The following is a 20,910-nucleotide window of genomic DNA, read 5'->3' as shown; positions in this document are numbered from 1 at the left end:
TATGAAATGATCTTACTCTTCATAAACATTGATTAATAACTCAATTTTCACATTTTTACATTTGTTCTATAATATCAAAGTGAAATGTTTATTCTGAAATGTTTTTAGACTTATATATGTAATTAGAGTATTTAAGATGTTTAATCTATCAGTAAATAAGCCATATTGTGGATTTAAAAATAAACAATATACAAAATATACTTTATGTGTTTTAAAATGTCAACCAATATTATAATACAAGTTACATAAATCCAAGTAATCTATTAAAGGCCTTTTTCAGTTCAGAGATAAGGATTTATATAGGGAAGATGATATAAGTATAGAACGGTCTGAAAAAATAACAACAATGCTAGAACTGTCAATCGTTCCCTCCGCGGGACTCGAACTCATAACATTGTGACATCTGTAAAGCTATATTTTTATGTAGCGAAGCTGGTCAAGTGGTATAGGGCGCTATACTTAGTGCAGGCGGTGTTGCCACAGATGTCACAGCATTGTAAAATATTGATTTATTGTGACTTGTATCATTAATTTGATCCTCTATCCTACATAATAACACCTAGATGAACTGTCCCGTTCTACTATACATCAAGTACTAAATTAAAGCTCTAGATTAATCCTATGAGGGGAATGACCCTGCCAGCAAAAGCTATATTTTAATGTAGCCAAGCTGGTAAAGTGGTATAGGGCACTGGACTTTGTGCAAGCGGTGTTGCCACAGATGTCACTGCATTGTAAAATATTGATTTATTGTCACTTGTATCATTAATTTAATCCTCTATCCTACATAATAACACCTAGATGAACTGTCCTGTTCTACTATACATCAAGTACTAAGTTACAGCTCTAGATTAATCTTATGAGGAGGAATGACCCGGCCAGCAAAAGCTATATTTTTATAAAGCCAAGCTGGTCAAGTGGTCTAGGGTGCTGGACTTTGTGCAGGCGGTGTTGCCACAGATGTCACAGCGGTACAAATTCAAGTCCTGCGGAGGGAAAATCTTTGGAAATTATATATATATAGAATGAAGGAAACATTTTCAGAATGCAGTTGAACTCTAGGATAGTTAACTAATCTTAAATCCTATTTTATGGCTTCAAAAAACTATCAAAAGATAATAACTCTGTATGAGCCATAGACAAATGGACAGATTTTTTCTTTTTGTTGCTTTACATGTAACATTTGATTTTTTTTATATTATGATAAAACTCAACAGCAGCTAGCATCTCATGTGCAGTAAGCTGGAGCATGTTTTATTTTGCATTTATCAGTTTTTACGATACCTGCAGCTTTAAGATCTTTAACACATCTGCTGAGAATCTTGTTGATATAGATGAGTAAGCTATGATGATGGGTTCTGACAATTTTGATTTTGCCCATCATTTCATTGTCTTGAGTTTTGGTTGCATATCTCTCAAGATCTCCTAGATTGTGGAATTTTGCAATAAACTTGTCATTGATGGTTCTATTTTCTAGAAAAAGAAAGATAAAGCAATGATCAACCATATTTCAATGATTTGATTATAACTTCTGACTTTTTGTAACAAATGGAAAAGACTTTTATGGTATTATGTTAACCCTGATGAAGTTTTAAAATTTGAGAATCATAAATTGAAGCTTACATACGAGATCTCTTACTTATTGATAATATTTGTAATAAAATAAAATGAAATTACATCTTAAGAAACAAAAAGTTCAAGGAAGCCTTACAGATCACCCATCATGTAGAGTTTCAACATATCAGCCCCAGTATTTTCAAAGGAGTCAATCTATGAAAATTGACCAATCTTTCAAGAAATAATAAATAACAGATGACCGACGCCAAGTAATGACACAAGCTCATAGGGACCTTTGGACTATGCAAGTTTACTTACTTCATTGTACAATGTTTTTTTTTTTTTAAAAAAACATTCTAACTCTAATCCATAAAGTTCTTTTTAATACACCTATTTATTTATTGTGATGATTCTAAAAATAGTTCCATTACACACCTTTCTCTCTCTGTTCTGGGGACATCATTAGTGTGTAGATGTCTTGCAACATCGGAAATCCAAACCCCTCTGTTCCCTGTAAAACAATCTTTATTCTTCAAATACATGTACCGGTACTAACTGTATGAATTTTGTTCTAACTAAACTACATTAAAAATCCTACTACTTGATAAGACAAAATCCCCTATTTTTTATCTCATCAAATAATATACAAAAGAGACATGCTCAATTGACACAAATTAGTAAATCATTAAATGATCGCTTGCAATGAAAATATTATCTGAGGATAAGTAATCAATACTGTAAGCATCTTACAATTTTTACAATTTTTAGGAGGACAGAAAATATTCAAATGTAAATTATCTCTTATCTTAAGTTCACCTAAAATGTAAGTCCTCATGTGCACCCAAATGCAAAAAAATGGCTCAGTAAGTAATGATGTAGGTAACTTCAGATAATCCCTTAAAGTACACTCCTCTGCAATTTACACTTGTGTGCATCAGCATATATCTACTGAGGAATAGGAGCAGATACTTATTGAAAATGATTGACAGCCTTTATGCTTTTTGCTATTTTTTTACTGCTAAATATTTTCTATCTTGGGATACTGTTGTGATAGCAAAAAAATATTAGTTCTTTTCAATGACAACATTACATAAAACAGACTCAAACTTACCCCTACAAATGCTACTTTAATATTTTGGTCACCAAAGCAACATTTTTTAACAGCTTCATTAAACACAGTGAAATTACTCCGACATATAATAGCAATCTGTCCAACTGTTTCCCCTGTGACAAAACCTGAAAAAAAGTATTCAAAAAGAATTAAAATAAAATTTTAAATTGTGGAATAGTAGTCTCAACAGAAATTTTCCATGATTGTGCCCCTCTAAGTTTCTCACTAGATCACTCAATTGATCTTTGATTACCTATCTTTCAGAAAAGAATTTTTGCAAGAAAAACCACTATGTTGCACACATGCTACTTATACCCACTAGCACAGGAAGTTGATATTGGACAGCAACCAAAATTGCTTCAAACAGACGACCCATCTATATAAAGCCACACATCAATTCTGAAGTCATTCCATCAAATAATAGCTGAGATTTTTGTGACGAAAAAATGTCTCTATCATTCCACATACCATATTTTTCTATGACTTCCAAACACTTTTTAAACTTTTCTCAGTGGCTGGAGAGGGTATGCAGTATATATATAAAAAATGGTGTTTTCTAGATTTTTTTCTGAGACACTTTGGGAAGAAATTATCATCACTAAACACAGAAGTGGTCAACAAATGACAACATCAAGCCATTTAATATTTTTGAGAACAGTTCTATTTGAAATAAATATATGAAATTTTACTGATATTTAATAGTTGGTGTTTTATCCATCAATACCATTATCTTGCATTTCATAGTTTGTACAAAAACCATGATTAGCTTCATATTTTTCTTTCAAAACAAACCATAAAATACACAATTACAGGAGTGCCAACCTGGGCCCATTGTCATTTCATTATCAAATAACAAAAGATCTATTATAAAGGTGAAAACAATTGTCACTAATCCTTTAATCTACTTGATGAACTGTTTCCTGATGTCAAATATAAATACACAAGTTTGGCAAATAAATTTTTTTTTAATAAAATCCCCATTGGAGTTGCTACCATTGTTTTTAATTGTGAAACCCCCTGCTTCACATATGAACAGGAAATGTTACATTTCAGCTGACTTGTTGAATTAATCCCAGGATTTAACCAATTAATGCCTAACAAATGCAAGAAAACATAAAAATACTTTTATTCAAAAGATTAATAAAATAAGGATACACATTTCTGGGAATTTACTGACACCCTTTCATCTCAATGAAGTCTTATGCTGGTAATTTTTTTTCTTATTTCCCAATATGCAGTTTACAGGGTAACTATATAATTCTTTTTTCACCAATCCCTCTTGCCAAGAAGGGGGTGCACAGTTTACACAAATGCATGGAATACATGGAAGAATATAGTAATGAAAAATGGCAAAGGCCATAAACAACACCAGAAATTTGATATCAGACAGCAATCAAAAGTGCTTACAATGTACGCCCATCTATATAAAGCCACACATCAAATTTTAAATTAATCTATCCAATGACAGACAAATTGTTTCCAATAATATACAATTAAAATATTCTATTGGACAAACAAAAGTCCAAAATATAAACTTACACTTTTTACCATTTCCAACTAAAGTTTTCATTTTCTCTTCTTTCAAAGTTTCTAGGCAAGATGCAGCAATTTGAGCTATTTCTGGTCCAAATCTGAAAGACTGTTAAAGCAATAACAATCAATAAGTCTACATAAAATCATTGGTAAAGATTGAAGATAAGTATTGGTATAGAAATAATTTACCAATCTCTAATTGCACAGATATTATTAAGTAAGTAAAAGTATAAAATCATTACATGTACATGAGATTTTTATATCCAGAAGAGAACTAGAACACTGTGAGCAAAGCTCAGCTGTTGTTACCCACACTTTCCTCCCCAGAAACCATGTAGAAAACCCCAAGGACTTGTGAGCTAAAAACTTTAAGCACAGCTCACTTGGTGATGAAGGAGAATAAATAAGCTGTTTTTTTTTTAAATTCAACAATCAAAACCTATCCCTTTCCACATGAAGACTTCATAGAAAACTACTTATTTTCGTGACTTTCATGGATGTAGAATTATTGCGAAAATAAATAGTTGCGAAAACGCATACTTAGGCACTATCTTTATATGTTCAAGCAATTATTTTATTAAAAACATGAAAATAAATCTTAGTGAAATTAGCCAACGACAGCAAAACACAAAAGAAAGTAGTCGTGAAAATAGGTTGGTTTACATTATGTGATTGGCACAACAATTACAAAGACAATTTCATCTTCAGATAAACCAATGCCCATTTCAATGTATTCATCATTTTTTAAATATTAAATTTGAAGAATTTGAATGATGCAAAGACAAATGAAAAATATTGGGGGTTAAACAGATATATACTGTACCATGATTATATGTATACAAATGTATATTACCTGCGTGAGGTAGAAAATAGAAGTTGCAGTAACTCTACTCATTGCATTAACAGCACCCCTAAAGGCATAGATCTGTTGATGAGGATCTCCTACCAATATCTTGGCTTGAGGCTGAGTTAATAAAATATCAGCTAGAGCTACAAATATAACAAATTTTTGTTCAAATACTCTGTAACATGTAGATTATTAAAAATTGTATTTTCAAAACCATTACAAGCAATTATCTGCTGGATCTGCAGCTTGATAAAACTGCAGAGGTCGAACCCTGAACAGCACTAAATTTTGATTATAAAAGTTTTGATACAGGATTGGAATTTGACTAGAATAAAAGTGACCCAAACCAATCCTAACCTTGGGGGTATATCACCATGAGATACAACTTCCCTGGGGGTATATCACCATGAGGTACAACTTCAGCCTTTCATTCCTAAACTAAAACAGCTCTACTTACAACCCCTGAAATAAATTCCAGCCTTCCTCTTGTGATACGACACTATGTGGTATAATTTCAAAGAGATCCATCCACTTATAATTAAGTTACTATCTGGACATGAAATGTTTATGGGCGACAACACAGACAATAGTTGGTATCTTATTTGGAATAATTTTTAACCATTTTTTTGACTTATCTGGACACTTTCATTAAGGGAAACAGCCTAATTCCTGAAGTTTTCCTCAGGATGTTTGTATGAAGTTGTATCAAAACAATTGATAGATGCTGTTTCTAATCTAAAGAGTAACCAATGGTTTAACAAATGGAAGGTAAACAAACCAACATAATGGGAATTGACAGAATTATAAAGGAAAAATCTGACATTAAAATAGTTAAAACAGGTATTTTCAAAACTTTGTTAGTAGGGAGATAACACACATGTATATCAAAAGGACAGAAAAGGAGAAACTTTGCTACACAGAATAATCATACCTGGAGACATGTCCTGTGCTTCATCAATCAGGATACAATCAAAATCTAACAACTTTGGTTTTGAGAGTTGATATACCTTCAGGTATCCATCATGTGACATGCCTATTGTGAGATCGTTGATGTCCAACATCTTTGACCATATCTGTTGTGCATCATTAGCATACAACTAAAAAAGAGTCTTAAAATTAATTTACATATATAATCTAAATAAAGCACTTAACAGAATAATTCTGCTTTTGATATATGGATTTTGAGACTTACAGGCACTGCATGAAAAAAGGTAAAATTATTTTTTAGCATCAATTATGAAATGATAAAATAAAGAGCTGCACTTTAAGCGCATGATACGCCTGTTGCCCTTTTAACTTGTCCTTATGCTTTCAATGAATTCATATGATCAACTAAAAATACTGTGAGGCCTGTCAAATACCCTCCCCCCCCAAAAAAAAAGTTAATAAAAAATGCACAAAAAATTTGGCACTATCAAGGCTACCTCAATATAACTAAGTTTGATGTCTTAATTTTTTGCCCATACATTTCTATCTTGTTCAAAAAACACTTTTCTGACAAGGTAACCAAGTACTTTTTATATTTATTAGTCAATCATCATAACAAATGGTCCGTTTTCAACGATTTTTCAATAAATGAATTTCCTTGGCCATTTCCACCTTCTTTTAAAGAGTAAAACTTCATAACATGGAAATGTAAAATTTGACATTTATATAAATTGGAAGGGATCTTACTTCAATAGATATGAACAATTCTCCAAAGTTTCATAAAAAATTGGTGAAAGTGTTATTGAGTTATTGCGCGAAAACTTGAAAATCCCCCTTTTTTAAGTATAAAAATTCATTACATGAAAACGATAAATCTGAAATTTATAAAAATCGAAAGGAGGTTATGTCATCTGATATAGACAATTCACCAAAGTTTCATGAAAGTAGGTGAAAGTGTTTTTGAATTTTGTACCAAAACTTGAAAAATCCCCCTCATTTAAGTATAAAAATTCATACCACTGAAGCAAAAAGTCTGAAATTTATTAAAATCGAAAGGAAGCTTACGTCAGATGAACGGATAACGGTATACCATAAAACGTCCCGTCTTAGACGGGCGTATAAAAATTAAAAAACAGTCAACATAAATTCAACTGACTATGTTAGTGAACATTATACAAGGTAGTTTAACTTAGTAGATAGTAAGCTGCTTCTCTAAGAATCATAAACAGGGTATTTTTAAACCCTTTAGGCCAACTTTTTTTTAAAATCTGTTTTACAGGATTTTTTAAAGAAAAATTGGGTCAAATAGAAATAAAAGTCAAAATCGTGGCGAGTCGATGGAAAAAATAAAAATGAAAGTAATTATTTTTATTTTTATTTTTTTTTGGCTATATTCAATGTGCGAAAATTAAAAGCTTTTGATATCCAATTTTTAACATACATTTCACTTCTACAATTATTAAAAGACTGATTAATACTGTTTTCACAATGAAACAGAGAATACACACAAATTTTGACTTGCCCATTTTCAGAATCAATTGCTTTTGAAAAGAAGGTGTATAAAATATTTTTGATGTGTAGATACATTTGTACCCCTTTCCCAGTTTTTGGCTACATTTCTGGAGTGTTTTGAATGTTTATTTCAAGTCATTATGAACATTTCGACCTTTCAATATGTTTTTGTCTAGGTAACTACATCAGAACTCATGCAACATTTGATCTAAGTGTAACTGATCAGTTATGGTTATTAGTTGGAGAATCACATTTGTATTGTGTAATAGGTATGACTGGATGTCAGTATCTTATTGATATAATATGTTTCAACAACAGTTTTATAGGTAGGTGAAATGATCTTGATAAAAAGCTGCAGCTGAGATGTGCAGTGTTGTCCACCTTTGGTTTATGTAATTTGATAGTTAAATTTATAGAGGTCTATGTTGGTTACAATTATGACATGTACATTTATTATAATGACCAGTAATCACCAGCTGTCCAAGCCAGATAAAATGGTAATGATAGGCAAGATGTTTACCAAGGACAGTATATAAATGTGATTCCTTTAATTTATCCATAGAGGATAATCTTATCTCTCGGTGGTTAGAGAGGAGCATTTTCAGGATAAGATGATTATTTTGAATTTGCAATTGGTATTGAAATAGTTGGTTACAACAGTATCAATGTTGGATGAGTCTTACTTTGTAAAATGTATATTATGTGCAGCATGTTTCTACTGTGCTACAAGATATAATGTTGAGATTTAGACATAACTGTTTGTGTAATATAGCCCGCTGGTGTGTTGGGCAGTGTGCAAGAATATTGTTTGGTTATTCGCATTTATTATCATGCAGCTCATGGAGTGAAATATATAAATCCTTGTGAAGCTGTTTGCATAATAAAAATGTTCGTGGGACCATGGTAGGACACCTTTGTTATGACCACTGCAGTCTTCTCATTGACAAGCTCATCAATTATTTCTTTGACGGATAGAGAAAGATTCACCTGTCTGTATTCCCCAATAATAACAAGTTTGAAATAATCGTAAAGCCGACCCTCGACCACATTGTTGATGTAGTCGGCCATTGACCTTCAGTGTTTTTTATTAACTAAACATAAATGCCGAGAGCTTCCAATAGCTTACTAAAATAAAACGATCGCTGATTGGTCACTTCTTTTTTACTTGTCCAATGAAAATGGAGATCTATTTTCTTTAATTTTTAGCATAGTATTTTATCGCAAATATTCCAGGAGTCGGCGGAATCCACAAATATAAAATGACATTCACATATTTTATTTTTATTTTATTTTTGGCTAAAATAGGGTCAGCAAACCCGTAAAACAGTTTATAAAACAAGAGGCTCCCAGGTGCCTGAATCATTCACCTGGTTGAATTTTTGCCTTATAGGGGCAATAACTCTAACAAGGAGTTGTTATACAATTTTGACTCCATTTGATTCATTGGACACATTTGTAAGCCTTATAATAAGAATCATTTCAGCAGTTGAAAGCTATTGGCTAAACCTAACAGATTTGGAGATGTATGCAAAAATCTGCTGACTGATACCATTGTTCTATTTTTAGAAACAGCAGCCATGTTTTTAAGCCATCAAAAATCGGTCATTTCGTTAAGGATACCATATAAAACAAAAATGCCAACTTTCATTGAATTTTGCAGAATAGTTTCTGAGGAGCAACATGGGTCAACAAATTTTCACCAAAATTTGACCACAGATAGATCTCTACATGCTGAATAATTTTACCCCAGTCAGATTTTGGTTAAACCTCACCGTCTTGGAGAAATATGCAAAAATCTGCTGTCTGACCCCTATGTTCTATTTTTAGTAACAGTGGCCATTCTTTATAACAGAATAAAAATCCAAACACTCATTTTGTTAAGGACAAAAACAAAAACAAAAATACCAACTTTCATTAAATTCTGTAAAGTAGTTTCTGAGGAGAAGATTTTTTAAAATAATAACATTAAAAACAGCAAAAAACGTCCAAAAAAGGCAATAACTCCAACATGGGTCAACAGATTTTCACCAAATTTTGATCACAGATAGATCTCATCATGCTAAACACTTTAACCACTGTCAGAATTTGGCTAAACATAACGGTTTAGGAGATATATGCGAAAAACTGCTGTCTGACTGCTATGTTCTATTTTTAGTAACAGCGGCCATGTTTTTTGACGGATCAAAAATCCCCACAACAATTCTATGCACAATACCCCAAGGTACATTCAAAGTAAGTTTGATTCCAATTGGTCAAGTAGTGTCAGAGGAGAAGAGTTTTGAAAGAAATAAAATTAAAAATTGCAAAAAATGTTGAAAAAAGGCAATAACTCCAACATGGCTTAATAGTTTAAAATGAAAATTTAACCACAGATAGATCTCATCATGCAAAACACTTTTACTCTGTCAGAATTAGGCTACACCTAACGATTTTGGAGATATATGCGAAAAACTACTGTCTAACCCCTATGTTCTATTTTTAGTAACAGCGGCCATGTTTTTCGACAGATCAAAAATCCCCAGATCAGTTCTATGCAGGATACCCCAAGAAACATTCATACCAAGTTTGGTTCCAATTGGTCAAGAAGTTTCAGAAGAGTTTTGAACAATTGTTAACGACGACGATAGACGATGACGGACACCAAGTGATGGCAATAGCTTACATGGCCTTCGGCCAGGTGAGCTAAAAATGTTGGCCTTATCACCATTTACTTACAGGGATTATAATTAATATCATTTAGGTTGATATACTAAACAGTCACATGAAAAATAAATGTAGAAATGTGATATAGAAAAATACTAACAGACTTCTTTTCAGAATCTACATAGAGCATCTGTCCATCCTCCCCAAGTCTTTTTTCTGGAACATGTTCAGTTGTAATACATGGATCAGCTGATGAAATGAAGGTGTTAACAGTGTCCATTACAAACTTGGCCCTAATGAAGAGATTATCTCCCTTCCTAGGTGTTAATGCCTGAGTTATGTCATACATCTTTAAGTTTCTCAATTTTTTCTTCACTGCAAAATACCTGAAAATATTGTATGTAAAATAAAATCAAACAAAATGTATTAGATAAGCAGAACAAATGATCAGTCTCAAGCTACATTCACTTAAAACCAAAAATAGTTCAGTATCTACAAGCATCATAAAGAAACACATAAAGAAAACTATCTGTTTAAAATGCCTGACAATTGAAAGGATGATTAAAGGAACTAGAGGCTCAAGACAGCCTGAATCGCTCACCTGGTTAACCAATTGCTTATTTGAAAAACACGAGGAATGAGACAGGCTAAGTTAAAATCAACTAAATTGTGAAACGCAAGAAATGCTTTTCATAGCATTTTCATGACCTGAACCAGAATTTTGCTAAAGGCAACAATTTTTTGATTTTCTGTTCAAAAACCTGTCTTATGACCCATTTTTAGTATAGGCAGTCATATCTATTCATGGATTAAAAATCACAACAGTCATTTTGGGCACAATGCACTAAAGAACTATTATGCTTATTTTCATTCAATGATCTTAAATGGTTTTAGAGAAGAAGATTTTCAAAGTTTTAAATATGAAAAAAAAAACAACAAAAAAACTGTTTCTGGGGTCGTAACTCCTACATTAGTCAATGAATGGTTTTGAAAATTTAGGCATAGGTCATTCTCATGATGCTTAACAATTTTACCCTATGCCAGAAATTTGCTAAAGGCAACAATTTTGGAGTTATTCACAAAAGACTGCCATCTGACCCTATGTTCTATTTTTAGTAATGGTGGCCATGTTTTTTCATGAATCAACAATCCCAACAATTATTTCGTGTGGGATACCCTAAGGAACATAAATGCCAACTTTCATTGAATTCTGTGCAATGAATTTTGAGAAGAAGATTTTCTAAGTTGCACATGCTAAAAATGCAAAAAAAGAAATTGTTTCAGGTGCCGTAACTCCTACATCAATTGACCAACGGTTTTGAAAATTTTGGCATAGGTCCGTCTCATGATGCTGAACAATATTATCCTTGCCAAAAATTGCTAAAGGCAACAGTTTTTTAGTTATTCGCAAAAAACTGCAATCTGACCCCTATGTTCTATTTTTAGTAACAGCGGCCATGTTTTTTCATAGATCAAAAATCCCAACAATCGTTCTGTGCAGAACACCATAAGGAACAATCATGCCAAGTTTAAAACCTGTCAGTCCAATAGTTTCAGAGGAGAAGATTTTTTAAAATTTGTTCACAACGATGACGACGACAACGACGGATGCCAAGTGATGGCATAAGCTCACTTGGCCTTTGGCCAGGTGAGGTAAAAATGCTATTGGTATATCCTGGTGGCAATGGGAAGGAAATAAAACTGTATTCAGCATGTGTATGCATAATTTATGTGACAACATTACTTAGAAAAGGATATAGAAAAACTTACCTTCTACCAGTTACTTTGAATGCCAAAGAATGCCCAGTCTTACATAACACATTGCCAGGAAATTGTGTATTGGCATAATCACAAACTGATCTAAAAAAGAAAAAACCAGAAGTCAGACACAAATTCAAAGACATTTTTACTGGATACTAGCAATTCTTGAATAAGTGAGATTGTCATGCTTTTTTTTGGCACAAAACAATTTAAAATCATTCCAAAGAAAACTTCCAAAAACATAGACAGACAAATGCATTAACACATACAACACCAATCAAACTTTAACAAGAGACACTGTAAGCAAGCTCACAAAGAGAATACCCTGCTTCAAATGGACTAAAATGTAAACCTTTAATTTGGATTTATCCCCCTTTGGCGTCATCCAATTGTAATTATTTTCCCTAATGCACATTTACATATGATGCAAAACCTTCCCATAAAAATTACATCAAAATTCCTTGAGTGATGAAAGAGCAGTTGCACATAAAGAGCACTTGATTTTGATTATCTCCCTTTGGAATCACCCAACAGTAGCCAGCACTCCACAGTATTGTAGAACTGCCTAATTTTGGTCTTGTAATCTGATGCTTTGTAACATTTATCACTTTAAAAAATTGTCAAGCATCTGTAAATCTATATATCTAGAAATAGCTCAAGCCAAGGCCATCAGGATGCAGTAAAAATTTTCTGGAAAAAAATTACCCACAGCATATAGGGTTACCATAGAAACCATGCAAAAATATGCGAAAATTTGCAAAAAAGTTCATAAAATCAGGTTTAAAAATATCAAATTTCCCGCAAAATATCTGAAATTTTTATTTCAATCCCTGAAACTGTTCAAACTTTTCCCTTCAAAAACCCCTTCCTCATATGGGCATCGCCGGTTAGATTTTGAGGTATTTCACTTTGTAATCCACTTATTAAATTTAGCATGGTAAAAAATTGACTTACTTTCACTTTCACAATGAAGTCAAATTGTCATTGAAAAAAAGCCCCTTCAACATTGAAAATATGTAAAGCATTGCAAAATACTTTTAAAAGTCCCCTTTTTTCAGAAAATGTTTTATCAACAATAGATTCTTCATTTTTAATCACTATAGCAACCACCGGTTTCCATTTATGTCATTTTTCATCCCTAGCCAAAAGTGCGAAACTAAACTAAACTGTGGAGTGCTGGCGTAATTATATTCCATATGCACATCTCCATAACATACCCAACCTTCATAAAAAAAATTCATTAAATCCCTTGAGCGGTTTAGGAGGACTTGAGCTTACAAGGTTTTAACATGTAAAACCCTTAATTTAGATTATCTCCCTTTGGAGTCCTCCAACAGTTATGAAGGTCAATGAGTGCCAATGATACATCAGTTTTCAAAGACCCCAATGTAGCAAAAACATTGTAATGAGATAAAATAAGTGGTGTTTGGGATGTCATAATATTTATCGTTTTATGACATCATGTAAATACAAAGAAAAATGCCAGACAGGACGTCCTCACTGAAGGTCACCCTGCAATGTCTGAGATTCCTGTTTGGCACTCTCAGTGATTTTTAATATCTTACCTATTATAGACAACGAGAAGGAACCTCATACTAGGCCTCATCTTGGTATACCTGACTAGTGTTGTAGTTTTACCTGTACCTGTAAACAGAGAAAGAATTAGTCATCAGCTTAATCTGACCATGTTCCAGGTATATAAACTCTTATGAAATTTTTCTATTTCCCATAAGAGTTTTTCTATTATTTACGAATAAAACAGTATGACATGAAAATACATATGACATACATCATGTACACCTTTTTTATACTGCAACCATTCTATTTAAGCAAACAAAATGCATTGACAGTAAGTATATTTATTCAAGATATACAGTCAATGACAGTTCATTATACTTCGGCTTTGCCTACTTTCCTACCCTTGCATGAACTACTGTGAAAGAATTTTAATTCGTAGATACCAATTTTCGTGGATTCTTGAATTTGTGGTTTTGAGGTATTCAGTATAAACATCAATGGCATTCTCCTTTTCGTTGGAATCCAAATTTTGTGGTTTGCCCTAACCATGAAAAACACGAAAATTGGATCCCACAAACAATAGTACTTCACAGTACTCGTTCATGCTAGTTTCAATATCAGAGGACCACTAGTGGGGAAGAAATGTAATAAACAAGTCATAGAACACTTAAATTAAGATTTTAAAAAAAATGATTCGAATTAGAATGAGTAAAGCCTTGTGTTTTACCTCAATTCTAAGCCTGATGTGTAAATTGATTTTTTTTTCAATTCAATACACTATCATTGTCTATATACTACATCAAGACAGTTACTATCATATCACTATGAGATGTAGTTAAAGTAGTTTTATCACATATCTAAAAGTAATATGTACAACTTTGCATGCTTGGTATGACCATGAATGTATATGCCATATCATGCCTAACAGTCTGATATGGATTTACTATAGAAAATCCAAAGGACACTAGTATTGTGCCCTTACGTGCAATTTCCCTCCCCATATTGAACCTCAGTTATGACACACTTCTGGTCATCAGCAACCCAAAATATGACATCTGGTGCTTCAGAGAAATCTATGAAGATGACACATACATTCCTTGATGACATGAAAAACCCTAACACAAGAACAAAAACCACAAGTGACTGCAAGATCATCCATGGCTGATATAAAAAAAATGATCTACTAAAACTTCAACATTGTCAAAGGAACGAAAACTAAATTCATTATGTCTTTTTTTCAAAATATGTGATATATAGATCATTACATGGCATATATCCATATTGGCCCTGGTATCATCCTTCGAGCTGAAAGCCCTCAGTCTCATATGGGGGTCATGAGATGATACTGGGACTGATATGGGTAATGCAATGTAATAATCTATAAATATTGGTGTATGAAACTGTTGAGACTTGATACAGGTAGTTTTTACAACACATAAAGGTCAGTAATGAGTTTATCTACAAAATGATAAAAAACTCTAATGATTCATCATATATCAAATGTTTCATATCAAAGTATTTTAAATGATAAAACATGTAGTCCTTAACATCATGTTTACATGATATTACATTTTATTCATTTACATAAGATGTTTCATTAAATTATCACATTTATTCATTCTAATGTCATGATAAGTTCTGATTAATACATCTTGTTATGCTGTTTGTGCTGTTTATATTTCTGTGTGTACTATTGAGCTTCCTTTTTTTTTCTTGTCTGTTGACTTTTAGGTGTTCTTTACATTCAGTGCATCAACAGAAATGATGGAAACCCCAGACATTGTCAACTATGCAAACATATTCCGAATTATAAATTAGAAGTACTTAAAAAATATAAATTGTAATATCACAGCCATGAATTCACAAATAATTTGGTACCCCATCTTTGGTTACACATTAATTTAACTTCATTCAATAGAATATCTAACTTTTTCCCTTAATTTTTCTTAACTCACCAGCAAAAGCTACTATTTTGATTATTTCTCCAGGTTCAACATTGTAGTTCACAATCCTGCTCTGCTCATGGGTCATCTTTACAGATGTATTTGATTTACTAAAAAAGAATTCTAAATTTTATACATGTAGACATCAGTACAAAATATTCATAAGTCCCTTAACGATTTCCATCAATCTTGAACCTTTTCTGAATCCTTGGTCACATTGCCACTTATCTTAATTTTCAACCAACAAATCAACAACTGATGCCTCCAAATCTGCAAATACAATACACTTATCTAATTCCAAGAGTTAGCAATGAAAAGGGACTATTACCTATGAACAGAACTAAAATGCAGGACGTAATCTAGACATTAATGACACTAAGAAGTCTTAATAAATTCTCACTGAACAATAACAATATTGACATTTTTGTCTATGTAGTTCTCTCTATCAAAGACAAATGGGAGAAGTGAGCACAAACAAGTATAAGTTTTTGCTCATTTCTCCCTCTAGATTAGGCCCTAATATACTTCAGTATTCCCTAGAAATTAATGAAGACATGGTGAACTTAGCATGTTGAGGGCAACTTGAGTGTTTGAGGACATCACCTGCTGGGGATGAAAATTTTACTAACAAGCTCCAAACTTATTCAAGCAATGGTGCTGAATATTTCTCCGAAGCATTTGTATATTTTGATAGTACAATAATTAGAAGGAACAGCTCTATATACACTTAAAAATTGCTGCAATTTGAAAATTTGAAGCAAAAGTAAACAAGAGGCTCCCAGGAGCCTGAATCGCCCACCTGGTTGAATTTTGCCTTTCAAAAGCAATAAATTTAACAAGAAGTTGCCCAACAAATTTGACATAAGAAGTCTTTGGTAGGGCTTATCATAAGGATCATTTCAACAATTGAAAGTTTCTTTTAATTTATCATAGTTTTCAAGATATTGACTGAAAACTGTTAAAAAAAGGTAATTTTTCCCCTTTCAAGGGCAATAACTCTTACAATTAGTCATCTGATAACTTTTATCCCTGAAGACTTTTGTAGTTCTAATAAAAAGGATCATTTCAGCTATTGAAAGAATTTGGCTAAACCTAATGGTTTTGGAGATATATGTGAAAAACTACTGTCTGACTGCTATGTTCTATTTTTTTTTAACGGCTGCCATGCTTTTGACAAAAAATCCCCACATCAGTTCTATGCAGGATACCCCAAGGAACATTCAAAGTAAGTTTGGTTCCAATTGGTCAAGTGGTGTCAGAGAAGAAGAGTTTTGAAAGAAATAACATTTATAATAGCAAAAAAACGTTGAAAAAGGGCAATAACTCCAACATGGCTTAATAGATTAAAATGAAAATTTGACCGCAGATAGATCTCATTATGCTGAACACTTTTACCCCATCAAAATTTGGCAAAACCTAATGTTTTGGAGATATATGCGAAAAACTACTGTCTGACCCCTATGTTTTATATTTAGTAATGGCAGCCATGTTTTCAACGGATCAAAAATCCCCAGATCAGTTCTATGCAGTATACCCCAAGGAACATTCATACCAAGTTTGGTTCCAATTGGCCAAGTAGTTTCAGAGGAGAAGAGTGTTGAAAAATTGTTAATGATGATGACAACGGACACCAAGTGATGGCAATAGCTCACATGGCCTTCAACCAGGTGAGATAAAGAAGAAGAGAATAACGCTAAAGATATTTTTTTCTATACTAGAGGGAAAAACAAAGAGTTAGAAATTCTAACTGTTTATATTTAGAATCGAATGTAAACATACATACGAGTGAGCACTTGGCCATGGACTAAGTCTATTACCGGTACATGTTTAATCTTTTCAGATTTGATTTTTATTGTATTCAGACTTTGGTGTGACACTGATTTCATTTTCAAAATTCAAAAAATAATAAAAATAATTTTTAAAAAATCACCACCTTCTGACTCTACAATATTTTAGAGGGGTGATCAGAAACATATTATTTTTTTCTTTCTTACAGAATTGTTCAAAAATTGAATTTACTGGATTTTCACTGCCAAATTTCTAATTTCTGGATTTTCTGTGCATTTACTGTCTTTCAGTTTCAACATTTTATTGACAAATCATGTGTTAAAATCATATAACCATAGAACACATGCATAGAAATGTAAAGAAAAAAAAATACAATTATTTTCCAACCTAAATTATCTAACTTTTTTTCTGACTGGTAGCATGAAAAAGGCTATTATCTTTTTGGCTTCAAAGCAATGCGATGAAGTTCGAAAAGAAATTGAAAAGGGGTTCTTTGCTAATCATTTGGAAAACAGACATGTAAACAGACATAAAAATAACAACCTATCCAAAATTGTCCAGCCACAGTGTGTCAAGAGTAATCAAGAGAACCAAGGTTATTGCAGTAATCAAAAGAATGTAATCCAGGGACAAAGACCAGATATGGAAAACAGATCTACACAACAAAGAACATAAAGTAACTAAAATCATACATACAAAGTAACAAAAGTAAATGAGCAACTTGGACTCCACTAAAAACTGGGAGCATGGACCAGGTGCACCGGTAGGGTAATGTCTTCTGCTTTTCTAGAAACACCCGCCGCGTTGCTCATAAAAAGTCAAGTCCGGGGTAGACAAACGAGGAAAGGAAAACTATAATCCGTTGAATAAATCAGTTTTCATGGTGCTGATGGATACACCATAATGATCCACGAGTTCATGATAACGAACATAAAACTTCTGTAGTGATGACTTCAATCTTGTAGCAACATAACCCTCTTCCAGAAGCCTATTTGTTAGAGTTCTAGCGCAATAAAAAAACTCTGTATAGTTTTGGCAAGCTCAGCCTCATAAGAGTGAAGGAATAGGTCAGCAAGTAAAGGAGCACAATTTGTTCCAATTGGAATGCCGACCGTTTGTTTAAAAAACATGTCCACCACACTGGACAAATATGTTGTCGATTAAAAATTCCAGTATTTTGTAAACATCTTCCTCTGTATATTTAGAAGATGATTTGGAATTATTTCTTACAAAGTATGAGGAATCTCTACCAAGAACTATATATTTGTATCTAGGTGTACCATCTTTTTTTGAAAAACAACGACGTATAATGTTTTTAAGTTGGAATTTTAACTGAGTATGGGGAATAGAAGTATACAGTGTTGAAAACTCATAGGTTTTAATGCTATTATATTCAGATAATAGTCTTGAACTGATTGTCTCCAAAAGATCTTTCGAATTTTTCAGGATCCACATTGAATTAATACCACTATGGGAGTGACAAGTGTTGTGGTAGGACTGCAGACCCTCTTTGACAGTTGTGAGTATAGAAGTTAAAAGTTTTGAAAGAGGTTTGGTGGTACAATTTACAGATCCAGCTATGAAATGTTGTTTGTATGGATTCTTGTGAAGTTTAGGAATCCAGTACATAGACGGTAAATCACAATCATCGTCCTTGGTAGAGAGACTAAAAGAGGAATACACAGATTTATGGTTTTCCACAATCTCTTCTTTGGAGATAATAAATAAGATACTAAAATAGTTTACCATACAATACAGAAGATATTTGTCTTATACTGCAAACCATCCATTACATTTGATAACGGACTAACAGTTTCTACTGTACAACTAATTATTCAATATAAATAACATATTAAAATCCCCAGTTGTATATTACCTGTACTTGACAAGACTTTGCTGCCCTCCCTTGTTGGATAGGGCACCTTTCAAATCTGCAAGACTGGTTGATGATGCATTCTCATACAAATATAAGGCATAGAACACTCTGTAATGCAACCTACAAATGCAATTCTACATTTTCAATTTTAATCATTTTTCACAAAAAAACCTATTTATAATTTAATAATACTCATATTGTGCTAAATAAAACTTCCCAAGCAATAACGGCTTGTTACTATTTTACTATTGTAAAAAGACATAACCATGAGTGCCTACAGTGTGTATCTTGTTTTCAATAGCTAGTAATTTCAACCTTTTTTTTAATTTCTTTTCACCTCAAAAGTATTTTTTTATCAAAAGAAAAAATGTAATCATGTTCACACTATAAATAACTAACCCATTCCAGACATCATCAACTTTGCAGAGTTTAAACTGATACAATAAAGTTGCAATGCAATACAGACATTCCAGGATCTCTATAGAAGTACACTGTGACATAGGCACCAACAAACACTGAATGATTTCCTGGACATCATATACATCCTTAGAAATGACAGTTAATGTTGCTATGCAACTCCAAGGATTGGGTTCCTGGAAATACCAAAAAAACTTCATAAACTGTTATCACAGAGATACGTCTCGCCTGTCACACATCGTCACTGTTATTCGATAACTGATAGTGACTGTGGTCACATATGCAAGAAACAGATGCAGAAATATAATGTAGCAAGGCTAATGCAACTATACACTAAATACCATTGACCTAGTAAGACTAGTTCATGTTTAACTGACTTAACCAAAAAACTTAACATCAAAATCTTAACAAGAATTTAAAAGCCAATAGACCATGACTGTACAGTGTAGGGGAAAATGCATAGACAGATATTGAACTGTGATGTAGTGGTGCTAATGCAACTGCATTCTAAATATGATTGGCCTAGCCCAAGTGATTCATGTTCAACTGACCTAATGAGAAAGCTCAACGTTATAATCTTAACAAGAAATTTCAGCCAATAGACCACGACTGTGGAGGAAAATGTATACAGATTTTGAACTGTGATGTAGCAATGCTAATGCAGCTATATACTAAATACCACTGACCTAGTATGAGTAGTTCATGTTTAACATTAAAATATTGTCAACAAATTTGAAAGAAGCAGTGGCTACAAAGGCTATTAAAATGGCCTCAGTATAAAGTTTTGTTTTCTACTGTTCTGAATATGTATGCATTTAAACTTTTGACAGACAATCTCATTTGCTTTACAACATGATTTTAAAATCACAAACTAATATTGTGAAATGACATAATGAAAATGGGTATTTATGCAATTTATATTTAAATAATTGATAAAAATGTGCCGTTTTTTAGTCTATTATTGAAAAAAATTTGTTGACCCCACAACCTTTTGGTATGTTTTGCATATACATGTACTTATTATAGACAACATATAAAACTAATTTGTTGGTGAGAGAATATAGAAATTTTAACTGGTGTATCCTTCAGCTACAAAATATCCTATTTATAGTCACCAACAGACACATTTATGATGATATTCAGTTTGTTAGTCAGTTTAGGAAATGTATGTTGTATATGGAGTATATATCATCATTACATGTAATATCATACCCCATGTATGAAACAGTCTTGAAACCTCTCTTCCATAAAGGCTTTAGCCCACTCATATTTCTTGTGTTTCTGTAAGCACTGAATCATATTGCTTGCAGTAATGGGTTTGAATGCTTTCATGTACCTGAAAAATTGAAGAAATAAAAATTTGTATCCATAAATCTAAATACACTTCCAAGGTGATTCCAACAATGAAAGAAAAACAACTAGTAAGGCTACTAATATTAAGGCTGTCAAGAACATTTTTTTTTCATTTTGTATATTG

At 32.6% G+C, this 20,910-nt stretch overlaps 1 protein-coding gene across 2 annotated transcripts in view; it reads right to left on the bottom strand.

The window, feature by feature from the left end:
* LOC148629687 (F-box DNA helicase 1-like) overlaps nucleotides 1-20,910 on the bottom strand; it is a 35,504-nt gene that overhangs the window by 11,045 nt on the left and 3,549 nt on the right. For both annotated transcript variants that reach the window (XR_015917133.1, XM_088555318.1), the window contains exons 3-15: nucleotides 20,646-20,769; nucleotides 19,416-19,609; nucleotides 19,017-19,136; nucleotides 15,365-15,462; nucleotides 13,457-13,535; nucleotides 11,901-11,990; nucleotides 10,291-10,516; nucleotides 5,980-6,145; nucleotides 5,055-5,191; nucleotides 4,208-4,307; nucleotides 2,669-2,793; nucleotides 1,993-2,068; nucleotides 1,285-1,473 (exon numbers count right to left, since the gene is read on the bottom strand). Coding sequence is in view for 1 of the 2 variants with exons in the window: in XM_088555318.1 (XP_088411444.1) it covers nucleotides 1,285-1,473; nucleotides 1,993-2,068; nucleotides 2,669-2,793; nucleotides 4,208-4,307; nucleotides 5,055-5,191; nucleotides 5,980-6,145; nucleotides 10,291-10,516; nucleotides 11,901-11,990; nucleotides 13,457-13,535; nucleotides 15,365-15,462; nucleotides 19,017-19,136; nucleotides 19,416-19,609; nucleotides 20,646-20,769 (1,724 nt within the window). In the remaining variant the exon portion in view is untranslated. The remainder of the gene's footprint in view (nucleotides 1-1,284; nucleotides 1,474-1,992; nucleotides 2,069-2,668; nucleotides 2,794-4,207; nucleotides 4,308-5,054; nucleotides 5,192-5,979; nucleotides 6,146-10,290; nucleotides 10,517-11,900; nucleotides 11,991-13,456; nucleotides 13,536-15,364; nucleotides 15,463-19,016; nucleotides 19,137-19,415; nucleotides 19,610-20,645; nucleotides 20,770-20,910) is intronic.

Source organism: Perna viridis, chromosome 1 (assembly GCF_037379345.1).
Source record: "Perna viridis isolate PV_CMFRI_1.1 ecotype Kerala chromosome 1, ASM3737934v1, whole genome shotgun sequence".
Lineage (NCBI taxonomy): Eukaryota > Metazoa > Mollusca > Bivalvia > Mytilida > Mytilidae > Perna > Perna viridis.
The sequence above is the reverse complement of the archived record's forward strand: the minus strand, read 5'-3'. Positions and strand labels throughout refer to the sequence as shown.